The sequence below is a fragment of the Mixophyes fleayi genome, chromosome 2, assembly GCF_038048845.1.
Source record: "Mixophyes fleayi isolate aMixFle1 chromosome 2, aMixFle1.hap1, whole genome shotgun sequence".
In the NCBI taxonomy this organism is placed as follows: domain Eukaryota; kingdom Metazoa; phylum Chordata; class Amphibia; order Anura; family Limnodynastidae; genus Mixophyes; species Mixophyes fleayi.
Genome location: NC_134403.1, coordinates 14,084,808 through 14,097,650, shown reverse-complemented (window position 1 = coordinate 14,097,650; position 12,843 = coordinate 14,084,808). Strand labels below are relative to the sequence as shown.

The window sequence follows — 12,843 nt, the reverse complement described above, 5'->3', positions numbered from 1 at the left end:
GAGAGAGAGAGGGGTCGGGAGAGAGAGAGGGGGGTCAAGAGAGAGAGAGGGGGGTCAAGAGAGAGAGAGGGGGGGGGGTCAAGAGAGAGAGGGGGGATCAAGAGAGAGAGGGGGGGGTCAAGAGAGAGAGAGGGGGGGGTCAAGAGAGAGAGAGGGGGGGGTCAAGAGAGAGAGAGGGGGGGGTCAAGAGAGAGAGAGGGGGGGGGTCAAGAGAGAGAGGGGGGGGGTCAAGCGAGAGAGGGGGGGGGGTCGAGCGAGAGAGGGGGGGGGTCGAGCGAGAGAGAGGGGGGTCGAGCGAGAGAGAGGGGGAGTCGAGCGAGAGAGAGGGGGAGTCGAGCGAGAGAGGGGGGGGGGGTCGAGCGAGAGGGGGGGGGGGGGGTCGAGCGAGAGGGGGGGGGGGTCGAGCGAGAGGGGGGGGGGGTCGAGCGAGAGGGGGGGGTCGAGCGAGAGAGGGGGGGGTCGAGCGAGAGAGAGAGGGGGGGTCGAGAGAGAGGGGGGTCGAGCGAGAGAGAGAGGGGGGAGGTCGAGCGAGAGAGAGAGGGGGGGTCGAGAGAGAGGGGGGTCGAGCGAGAGAGAGAGGGGGGAGGTCGAGCGAGAGAGAGAGGGGGGAGGTCGAGCGAGAGAGAGAGGGGGGAGGTCGAGCGAGAGAGTGGGGGGTCGAGAGAGAGGGGGGGGAGGTCGAGCGAGAGAGAGAGGGGGGAGGTCGAGCGAGAGAGAGAGGGGGGAGGTCGAGCGAGAGAGAGAGGGGGGGGGTCGAGAGAGAGAGGGGGGGGGGGTCGAGAGAGAGAGGGGGGAGGTCGAGCGAGAGAGAGAGGGGGGAGGTCGAGCGAGAGAGAGAGGGGGAGGTCGAGCGAGAGAGAGAGGGGGAGGTCGAGCGAGAGAGAGAGGGGGAGGTCGAGCGAGAGAGAGAGGGGGGAGGTCGAGCGAGAGAGAGGGGGGGGAGGTCGAGCGAGAGAGAGAGGGGGGAGGTCGAGCGAGAGAGAGGGGGGGGAGGTCGAGCGAGAGAGAGGGGGGGGAGGTCGAGCGAGAGAGAGAGGGGGGAGGTCGAGCGAGAGAGAGAGGGGGGAGGTCGAGCGAGAGAGAGAGGGGGGAGGTCGAGCGAGAGAGAGAGGGGGGAGGTCGAGCGAGAGAGAGAGGGGGGAGGTCGAGCGAGAGAGAGAGGGGGGTGTTCAAAGAGAGAGGGGTCGAGCGAGGACGAGAGAGAGAGGGGAGGGAGAGAGAGAGGGTGTGAAGGGGGAGATTGCTAGAGAGGAGAGGGGGCCAGAGAGAGAGGAGAGGGGGAGGCGGTCCAGAGAGAGAAAGGAAGATGTGAAAGAAGAGAAACAGAAGGAGAAAGTGTGTAAATAGAAAGAACAGAAAGCTGAGCGAGATAGAATAATAGCAAGGAAACAGCAGAAAAGACAGATGAGACAGGATGGGGAGGGGAGGAAGAGAAGGGGGAGACTAGTGAGAACACAGCCAGCTATACTGAGAAGTCTTTCAGGACTCAGTTATAAGAACAGTGCCAGAGAAAGTCACTGATGCAATATTTTCTTCCTGTGCTGTGAGCCAGGACTGTGGGACCTAATCAATCACTGCTAGCTGCAGAGGCATTAACATTCTAGCCCAGCTCTCCGTCTACATGAAAGGAGGATGACTGCCAGCCAGGAGCTGCAAGAGAAACTGATAATCACCCATCACTGCTGGGCTGGGGAGCATGCAATAACCACAGGGTGTAAAGTGCACATTTTTACACTAATCATAGTGACATTTTACACCCCCGTAATACAGGACCCAACTGGTCTTCAACTGCCAGCCTCCTGTGTGTCAGTAACCATTGCTTGTGTGCATCAAAACATCTCACAATAAAACATAAAGACAATTACAAGCAGGAAGTATGGCTTAATGCAATGCCGATAAATCATAGTTCATGGGCTCTATCTGCAGATCAGTAATCCCTATTGACCTGCAAATTACAGGTAGTAAGTAATCACTTTACAGTACATGTTGTGCATGTAAGACATCCTTATCATTGCCATCATTAGTCAAAGATAATACATTTCACTAGGGTTGCCATTTTCGGATATAGCCCAGGCATGCTGGAGAGCGAGATCGGAATCATACCGTACTTCACAATGTGCAAACACGGCATTTAGGCAACACCTACAGCTTCTCTCCTTCATTCCTACATTACCTCAGCCAGACAATATCCTGTCCACAGTACACTCAGTATCAGTCTTGCACCGGACCTCGTTACCTCCAATACAGCACCCAATTGTCACTTTATTAGAGGACGATACAACGTTACCAAGAACGATATATTTGTCCTAAGCATTCTTCAATTACTTCCGGTTTGAGTCTCCACCTTAATTCATGGATCTATCGACCTTTCTGTGAGAAAGTTACTCCTTATGTTCCCTCTCAATCGTCCTTCCACCAATTTCAAAGTTTGTCTCCTTGTTTGAGAGACCCTCTTAATAATAAATATACTGCCTTCCTGAACTCTATTAATACTTTGATTGTTTCTATCTTATGATCTCTGCTTCTTCGCTCCTCTAAGCATCTTGATGGGTTTTTTGTTCCTCTCCTCAGCTGTTACCGATATTACATCACCAGTCATTGTGAATTCTTTGTCAGATTTTGGTTACCAGCCCTACCACTGGGCGGACACCATTGGCTACAACACTCTCCTCTCCGTTAGCCGAAACTTTATCCATTTCCCATCTAAGACAAATCTGAGGATTATCAGTTTCTGCATTCATTTATTGTGGAATATTGCACCAAATACCTTCCTAAAATCTAAATAAGCCCTGTCCACTCTTTCACCCCGATGTGTCACTTTAGTTACAGAATCAGATATGGATCTCCCAGCATGTAACCAATGCTGTCGCGGATATTGCTATTTATGTAGTTATCACATTCTCCCCTACTGCTATCTTAGTGTAGTGAAACTACATCAGTCATTCTCCAATCACCAGGAATTACACCCGTCAGCAGCGATTGGTTAAACGGTTTAGTTAATGGCGCTGCGAGCAGGACACTCCGTTCTTTTAATACCTTTGGATGCATACTGTCTGAATCCATTGATGCATCCATTTAAATTTGAGAGTTCAAGTAACTTAACCTTTTCTATAGTAAGCATATTTGTGTCTACACTATAGTAGGATATTTTCCCCCTCTAGTGTAGATGACCACTTTGAATTTCCAACAGTAAATACAGAACAAAAATAGTAACTTCTACAGTCTGCAATTTCCTTGTCTCCAACAACATATCCACCCCATCTGCTTTCCCTGAAGGAATGTTTCGTTGTTCTAGCCATTTATGCTTTAGCGGGTTTTACTGTGTTTTGTCCCTTAGACTAGCTTTATATGCTTGTTTATGCTCCTCCGATTGGGTGTCTATATTTCTTATATGAAGTTTTTTTTAGCACTTCTAACAACTTAATTTACACCAAAACACCCACTCCCTTGCCACGGGTCATCTAGAACAACTCACAACTCTCATCATAGAACCAATGTTCCCCACTCGACAGAAAGTTCCTACGGAGGATCCAGCCTGATCTATTGGCATTCTGCCTACACACATTACCGATAATGGGCTTAGCAGAGAAATATCTGTCCTCTCGTCGTCGCTGTGGAACGCTCTGTTCTTAGTGTATAAGAAAGCGATGGCATTTCAGCGAGAGATCAGCACATTATCTGACCTTACACAGAACGTAATGTTCTTTTGCATGTTGTGAAACCTCTGAAAGCAGCTGCACATTATTTCTAAATTTAGAAAGACAATAGCGGTGACATATTCCTCCTATTAGCACTAACTATGGGGCTAGAAAGGCAGATTATCACGTTAGGCTGTCTACAAACTCACTGCGGTGATCTGAGCTGCTCTGTCCTTAATAAAGAACCGCACGTATAACCAGGGAATAGCTGGAGGGTATTCGCCGTTCTAGCTGCAACGTGAGGAGGAGGACAGAGTATTTCAGAGAGTCTAACACATCGGAGGACTTTATAACAGCGTTAAGACTGAAATACAGAGCAACAACAAATAAGATGGGTGAAACAGTCTACACAAAACACACATAATGCAAATATAGTATTACCATAGTATAAGTCACTGGTCAGACCACATCTGCAACATAGGGTACTATGGGGCAGTATGAGAGGGGTCAGAGTATTGGCTGAATATTCAGCCTACACTCAGGCTAAGCTGTGCAATCAGTAACTCAATAAACTGCTTTGTAACTATGTGTGAGCAGAATGGGCAGATTGCGGACACCTGGTGGTGACCCTAAGAGGTGCATACTGGTAACGGACTGGGAGAACAGAGGCTGTACAGGGGAGGGACTTACACAGCTACCAGTGGGTGGATGGAACCCTCCTTGGCTAGGACACCTGTAAAATGAAGCTTATAAATCACATTTTTGGCTCTGGGAGAGAGAGACAATGTAACCTGTCTGCGGCCACAAGGGGCTGACACTGGGATACAAAATTGGGGTTTTTGGCAATCCCCCCGTCAGTCATACAAAGCATTTAACCCGCGCTCCGTAACGTTCTGTAATGGGGGTGTCTGTTCCTGCACTAAGAACCCAACCACTAGAATTAACTCCCCAGAGTTGCTTCAAAGCAAAAAGATCCAGCAGTATTCAAAACAGGTAATTGAAATCGGATTTTAGAATTATATTTGATCATCATCATCAATAGACCTTCAGGTATTAATCTGTACACAGACATTTACGTTTCTTTCTGCTTCTCACCCCCTCTGGTACCTCTGCTCTCCAAAACACCTTTCTCCCCAGTTTCCAAATCCCTCTGGGACTTACTATTTTTTTTTGTTTGTCTGCTCCAGTTTCATATAGATTTCCTATAAATGGTATATACGGTTCTAGCCAGAATCAGTGCAGTATCTCAATATGGGGACAAGCATTCATAATCCACAAGAACACAATGCATCACCGAGAACCAACTGCAAGAAGGCTGAAACCCTCCATAGTAATATTAATAAGAAAGACCAGCAGCCGACAGTGTAAGAGAACCGCTACATACATCACAACATGCGCCAGCGGTCACTATCCAGCCTGTCACATGACCTATCAGCAGAACAAATTGAAGATTTTTAGGACTTTGTTTTTTTGCATAAAAAAAAAACAAAAAAACACACATGAAACATTTGGCATGTGATGGTTAGTAACACTTTAGAGGTCACTGTGACCTTCCATTATGGGATTACTTGCAGTAAATACAAGTGAGATGTGTAGAGGAAAATGTCACGGAACGAACAGAAGTGCTATTAAACACACCCTTGGTAGGTGGCCATTAGGAAGGGGGTTATTACACCCATTTACCTGTATTGTAGCAGTATTACAAACACTAGTGATCAACAGCAGTGGGCGTGAGGCCTTGGTAAAAACCTTACACCAACAAAGTGATAACATGCAGTAAACCAGGACAAGAGCAAATCAGACATTAATTAACATTATGCGCCTTGAAAACTGTTACAACGGTGGTGCGGTTGCCCATAGCAACCAGACAGATGTTTGTTTTCACTTTGATACATTACTAGTGTAATTTAGCCCTTAGACAATGAAAGCAGGGATCTGATTGGATGCTGTGTTATTCATATTTGCATGCCGTTAGTAAGTAACTTCCACTGAGTGAATCGGGATCTGAGCTTCAACCACTGAAACATTCCTGTAGGTCCGACAAAACCAGCACCCAGGAGGATATGGCAAAGACTTTACCAAATGAAAGCAGGCTGGGTTTTCCGCTACCTTCGGGGATCAGTATATTATTGCTATGGAGTTTGCCAATAGTGAAGTCATGTTTCACATCAGGGATATACAATTCTTAGTTGTCAGGTATCAAATATCTAACGTTGTCATTTCTCTTAAGGTCAATGCATGCACCCGTCCCTTAGAGGACCCTGCACTTTCACACAGTTTAACCTCTCACATCCTCCATACCTGCGTAGGTCATATTTTTCGGATTTCCATAGGGAGCCCCTGGCTGGACAGGGCTGTAAACAGGATTCATCGTGGAAGACGGAGAGATTACTGCAAGACAAAATACAAAAAGGAGAATGAACAGACGTTATATATACAGGCAAACTATCCACAACCGACCGACGACATAATCAGTGTCAATGTATCAGTGTATAATATTATAGATATAGCATTAATCATCATCATCACCACCATTTATTTATATAGCGCCACTAATGCCGAAGCGCAGTATAGAGAACTCACTCACATCAGTCCCTGCCCCATTGGGGCTTAGTCTAAATTCCCTAACACACACACACACACACACACACACACACACACACACACACACACACACACACACACAGACAGAGACTAGGGTCAATTTAGTTAGCAGCCAATTAACCTACCAGTATGGTTTTGGAGTGTGGGAGGAAACCAGAGCACCCGGAGGAAACCCACGCAAACACGGAGAGAACATACAAACTCCACACAGATAAGGCCATGGTCGGGAATTGAACTCATGACCCCAGCGCTGTGAGCCAGAAGTGCTAACCACTGAGCCACCATGCTGCCCATCTTATAATACAAACATCTTATACTATGTTGGTAGAACCGTCCATTGTGTAAAACGTTAGGACGCTACAAGAAAAAAAAAAAGAAAAAGCAAATATAAAACCAGCAAACACCCTTTTCATTGTAAGAGCTCCGGCAGGGCCCTCTCCCCCTCCGGTTTGGGTTTGTGCTGGTATGTAAGGCCTGGGATAACCTGTGTCATTACATCATGCAGTTTTCAGAGAACTATTTCCACCGCCACATTCTTGGCCTGTTGTACGTGTCTTTCTGGCTTGTCCTCCTCAAATATCATGAAACAGGGTTATAACCGACCTGAAAACCTTCCAGCCATAAACCAATCTTCCCTATTTTTATACTTTCAGTAACATTTGCAATAAACAGTATCGTAAGTTCGTAACCAAAATATTGGCAGCGTGCATCCAGCAATGGTGAGAGAAACGGTCACTTTGTTTAACGCGACTTTCAGAAGAGTTCCTCGTAGTTTCATAGTTTGTTCCCTTTGAACGGTCCCTTTGTTTCTCTGAATTATGTTCTCGCTGCCCCTTTGCTAAAACTCAGAATTCCTGCATTTAATTCAAGGCCACAAACAATAAGTGGCAAAGTATCAATAAAACGGGGAATATATATGTGCATATAAAATCATATAAAATCTCGGTCACATGTGTGAATATTCAGAGGCTACTCGGATTGTATAATATAAGGAATCACTCTGGGAAAAAGATTATACATAAAAAAAAGTCAGAGTTATATTAATCCCAGAAGTCCAAAAATGAAAATGATTGTAATAACCAAATATGCCGCTTAATAATTGACAAGTGTTTTAAGCGGTTGTGGTAACAGGTTGTAGGAGGCGGAACCCAACAGTTATAAATATGCGGAATAACAGTAATTTTATTTTATCCATGGTTCATAGTTGATGTTTGGATACGTATACACTATTGCATATGTTTTCTTTTCAGTTATTGTTTATTGGAGGATTGCAAACCTCCTGCAATTAGTGTTTTGTATCCATTGCCAATACAGCACCAAGAGAAAAACCTTCTTTTTTTATAATTTAATTCAAGGCATATAGTACAGCCATGTAAGAATACATAGGCTCCATAATAATAATAATAATAATAATAATAATAATAATAATAATAATACAAACAGTAATATTTCTCCATTGATCTCGTCATCTATTTAAGCACTCGGCTCCATTTGAGATTTCTGGATTATCTTCAATAACGAGAGTTGAAGCATTTCTGTGGCTTGGGACTGAGGTCTGCCGATAAGAGGATATCTGCAGTGACATCAAAACACGTCTTCGTACCGCCTGTGGTATGCGGGAGAAGAGATAAGAGGCCGTCTCTTCATCGTACCGCAGGAGCCAGCCGGCTACACTTCTCTCCTGTAATATCGCCTCTCTGCGGGATTACAGGAAGATCCTTAGGCCGGCTCCTGGCTGTTACCAACTACAACGGTCTCTCAGTTACAATTACTGGCAGAAAGACTCAATTTACATATATAAATAGCTGGTTATACATTACTAAGCCTAAGGAGTATCTAGAACTGGGAGCACTGGTGAGTAGGGGCCCCCCCGAGTCCCAGCCTGCGCTCCACCCCCTATTGTACAACACTACAGAATATGTTTCTGTTCTATGAATAAAGGGACACTAACAGGGAGGAATCCGCAGACCATTACTACAATGTGAAGCACAGGAAACACCAACACTATCGGGGAAATGGCGTACAATGCTGCTGGACGCAAGACGGGAAAATAGCGGTCTAACCCATTATACCCATAATAATGTTACAGTTGTTATAAACGCATAAATAAAACGCAGAGAAGATGGTCAGAATTGCATTCAGTATGCAGAGTAAATTGTGGGGGCGGAGCAATGGCACAGTGGTCAGTATTGCTATCTGTCTGGGTTCTAAAATGACCCGGGGGTTATCTGCATGGAGCTCTAGCGTGTGGATGCGTATTTATGTACCTGTTATAGGGAAATTAGATTGCAAGCTCCATTGGTGATGCCCTAGACGTTGGGGAATAACTAGGCTGCATTTTCATTGGTCGGGTAGATGTAGATGGATGGATGCACTTAGTGTTATTAGACTCAAACTCTGCAGTAATTCAGAGATCTGCGGATTCTATTGTTCTACAACGAGACAAGAATATTCCTCTACGCATCAGAGATTTCACAAAGCCAGTATTACAAGGGGAGAAAATCAATAGTCTGCTGTCCATAAGCACATTACGTATCCGTTTTCAGGGACAAGGATTTCAAAACTAGAGGGAAAAATAACATACAAGACACAGACAGCCTGTTTATCATTGTGGTGATTGGAGAAATCTGTTCTCTCACCAATTAAAATCATCTCTCAGTCATGTTGTAGAGTTTCACACGTCCTTAGGAGTGTGCAGACACCTTACAGACAATTAACTCTTCTACTATTCACAAGGTTTATTTTAGCGCATACTTGCTACAGTACTTCCCATACATCCGGGACTTATTCTGTGTCTGGAGGGTCTGTGAGCTTATATTGGGGCAATGAGCCGAATCAGATTTTGGGGTGTGACAAAAATAAAAAACAACTTTAATTTCCAGAATCTTTCTTTTCATTCCTACCTGTCTAATTCACTGTATAACGCCATAATTGTATAGAAGAGAGTCTCAATTCATCTTTTGTTACTTCTCCGGCAAAGTTACAGTCGTTCTTTTAAACAAGATTTGTTGTTGCTGTTTTTTGAACGTTCATTTTTCCACCCAACTAGAAGAATTTGTCAGAAGATCGATCTTTTCAGTTCAGTTTAGAAATCAGTAACCACCAAAATTCAATAATGATCTTTATACCTTTTATCAGAACTGGTTGTAAAAGAAACCTTCTTGTAAGACTACGATGACGTAAAATGAGGTGACCACACGTCATTATTGGAAGATCCCAGTATTGCAGGTCCTCGGTGGAATCTGATTGGGTGGAGGGGGGGTCCAGAAATTAGGTGAAGCACGAGAGAAGTACAGCAGGAGTAGGCGATGACAAGTGTTGGAGCACACAGAGGTCTGGGTGTAGTATATTTAGGAGATTATGACAAGGAGAAAAGAGCTGGTTCTGAAAAGAATGTACTGAATCTCCGACAGTCAGCGGACTAAGACCACCAGCTGTGGCCCCAGACTCGAAGATCGCTCTAAAGCTGAGGGTTTGGGCACCAGTTACAATATTTAAGGAAAACCGTATGAGTTGTAGGTATATAGAAGTAGGTCTTCCTATAAATGAATGAAGTGGATTACAGTCAAATACTGGTGGAATATTTGCAGGAAACGTTGCACTAAAATTTTAATTATATTCACAGCAAGTGCTGCTGGTTTAAGAGCTTGAAAAAGTCACCACCTTTACCCGCTCCCAGGTTTGACATCAATATGTCAAAAACAGACAAGGGAGAACTAAGAAGGTACCGGGGTATGTTTACCTCCCCCCCACACACTATCCCCCCCTCACCGCTCACCTCAGAAGTAATAATCTGACTTCCTCTGGCTGATCGCACATTTCTCTGCTTGGCCGCTTCCAGTTTTAGGCTTTCTGCTTATTGAATACTTTGCACATTATTATTACCGGAGACGCCGAGCTGTGGACGTGAGAAGCGTTCATTCTTCATGCAGCAAATAGACTCTACAGACCCTTATTACATGGAGGAGAGGAGACCTGATACTGTCCTACGTGTTGTGGTGATCGGGGTCTTACAGTGATTGTATCGTGAACCCTATGAATTATATACATCAGTAAACAAAGTCTTATACTGTCACCTTGATCTATGGGGTTAATATATAACAATACTCCAAGATATTCATTGAAATCTTTTTAAATCAGAATTACAACAATGTCCTAAAAATATGTATGTATGTATGTATTCATGTATGTATGTATGTATTCATGTATGTATGTATTCATGTATGTATGTATGTATTCATGTATGTATTCATGTATGTATGTATGTATGTATGTATGTATTCATGTACGTACGTACGTATTCATGTATGTACGTATGTATGTATTCATGTATGTATGTATTCATGTATGTATGTATGTACGTACGTACGTACTCATGTATGTATTCATGTATGTATTCATGTATGTACGTATGTATGTACGTATTCATGTACGTATGTATGTATTCATGTACGTATGTATGTATTCATGTATGTACGTATTCATGTACGTATGTATGTATTCATGTATATATGTACGTATTCATGTATGTACGTATTCATGTATGTATGTATGTATTCATGTATGTATGTATGTATTCATGTATGTATGTATTCATGTATGTATGTATTCATGTATGTATGTATTCATGTATATATGTATGTATTCATGTATGTATGTATTCATGTATGTATGTATTCATGTATGTACGTATTCATGTATGTACGTATGTATTCATGTATGTATGTATTCATGTATGTATGTATTCATGTATGTATGTATTCATGTATGTACGTATGTATTCATGTATGTACGTATGTATTCATGTATGTACGTATTCATGTATGTACGTATTCATGTACATATGTACGTATTCATGTACATATGTACGTATTCATGTACATATGTACGTATTCATGTATGTATGTATTCATGTATGTATGTATGTATTCATGTATGTACGTATTCATGTATATATGTATGTATTCATGTATGTACGTATTCATGTATATATGTACGTATTCATGTATGTATGTATTCATGTATGTATGTATGTACTCATGTATTTATGTACGTATTCATGTATGTATGTATGTATTCATCTATGTACGTACGTACGTATGTATGTATGTATGTATGTACGTACGTATTCATGTATGTACGTATTCATGTATGTACGTATTCATGTATGTATGTACGTACTCATGTATGTATGTTTATTCATGTATTATGTATGTATGCATGCATGTATGTATGCATGTAATGCCACAACATCTTAGAACGATTAGTAAGCCTGTTACATCAGTATTTCTATATTTAGTTTACTTTACTACAAAATGTTTATGAATTTATGAATTTAGGATAAAGGGTCTCCCTAAATTTAAAAAAAATAAATAAAAAAAAATAATGGTTCGATGGGACCTACAGTTCAGTTCCTTCTCCCGAGTAGCAGAGAGCTTCAATCTCACAATATTATATATAGAGAATGAGTGGGGTCTGCTGGATATAACAATAAGAAGATATAAAGGACTTTGTATGGGCAATCATTATCATTCTTCATACAGTCATGGCCAGAAGTTTTGAGAATGACACAAATATTAATTTTCACAAAGTCTGCTGCCTCAGTTTTTATGTTGACAATTTGCATATACTCCAGAATGTCATGAAGACTGATCAGATGAATTGCAATTAAGTCCCTCTTTGCCACGACAATGAACTTTATTCCAAAAATAAAATTTCCACTGCATTTCAGCCCTGCCACAAAAGGACCAGCTGACATCAGGTCAGTGGTTCTCTCGTTAACACAGATGAGAATGTTGACGAGGAAAAGGCTGGAGATCACTTTGTCATGCCGATTGAGTTAGAACAACACACTGGAAGCTTTAAAAAGATGGTGGGGCTTGAAATCATTGTTCTTCTGTTAGCCATGTTTATCTGCAAAGAAACATGTGCAGTCATCATTGCTTTGCACAAAAAGGTCTTCACAGGCAAGGATATTGCTGCTAGTAAGATTGCACCTAAATCAACCATTTATTGGATCATCAAGAACTTCATGAGAGAGGTTCAATATTTGTGAAGAAGGCTTCAGGGCGCCCAAGAACCTCCAGCAAGTGCCAGGACCATCACCTAAAGTGGACTCAGCTGTGGGATCAGGGCACCACAAGTGCACCGCTTGCTCACAAATGGCAGCAGGCAGGTGTGAGTGCATCTGCACGCACAGTGAGGCGAACACTTTTGGAGGATGGCCTGGTGTCAAAAAGGCCAGCAAAGAAGCCACTTCTCTCCAGGAGAAACATCAGAGACAGACTGATATTCTGCAAAAGATACAGGGATTGGACTGCTGAGGATAGAGGTAAAGTAATTTTCTCTGATGAATCCCCTTTCAGATTGTTTGGGGCATATGGAAAAACGCTTGTCCGGAGAAGGAAAGGTGAGAGCTACCATCAGTCCTGTGTCATGCCAACAGTAAAGCATCCTGAGACCATTCATGTATGGGGTTGCTTCTCAGCCAAGGGAGTGGGCTCACTCACAATTTTGCCCAAGAACACAGCCATGAATAAAGAATGGTACCAAACCATCCTCCAAGAGCAACTTCTCCCAACCATCCAAGAACAGTTTGGTG

At 43.2% G+C, this 12,843-nt stretch overlaps 1 protein-coding gene across 2 annotated transcripts in view; it reads right to left on the bottom strand.

Annotated features, from left to right (window-relative positions):
* The window catches only part of FAM168A (family with sequence similarity 168 member A), a 41,787-nt gene extending 35,762 nt beyond the window's left edge, over positions 1-6,025 (bottom strand). For both annotated transcript variants that reach the window (XM_075198528.1, XM_075198529.1), the window contains exon 1: positions 5,940-6,025. In XM_075198528.1, coding sequence (XP_075054629.1) covers positions 5,940-6,009 — 70 coding nt within the window. In that variant the 5' untranslated portion in view covers positions 6,010-6,025. The remainder of the gene's footprint in view (positions 1-5,939) is intronic.
* Positions 6,026-12,843: the final 6,818 nt, after the last annotated feature.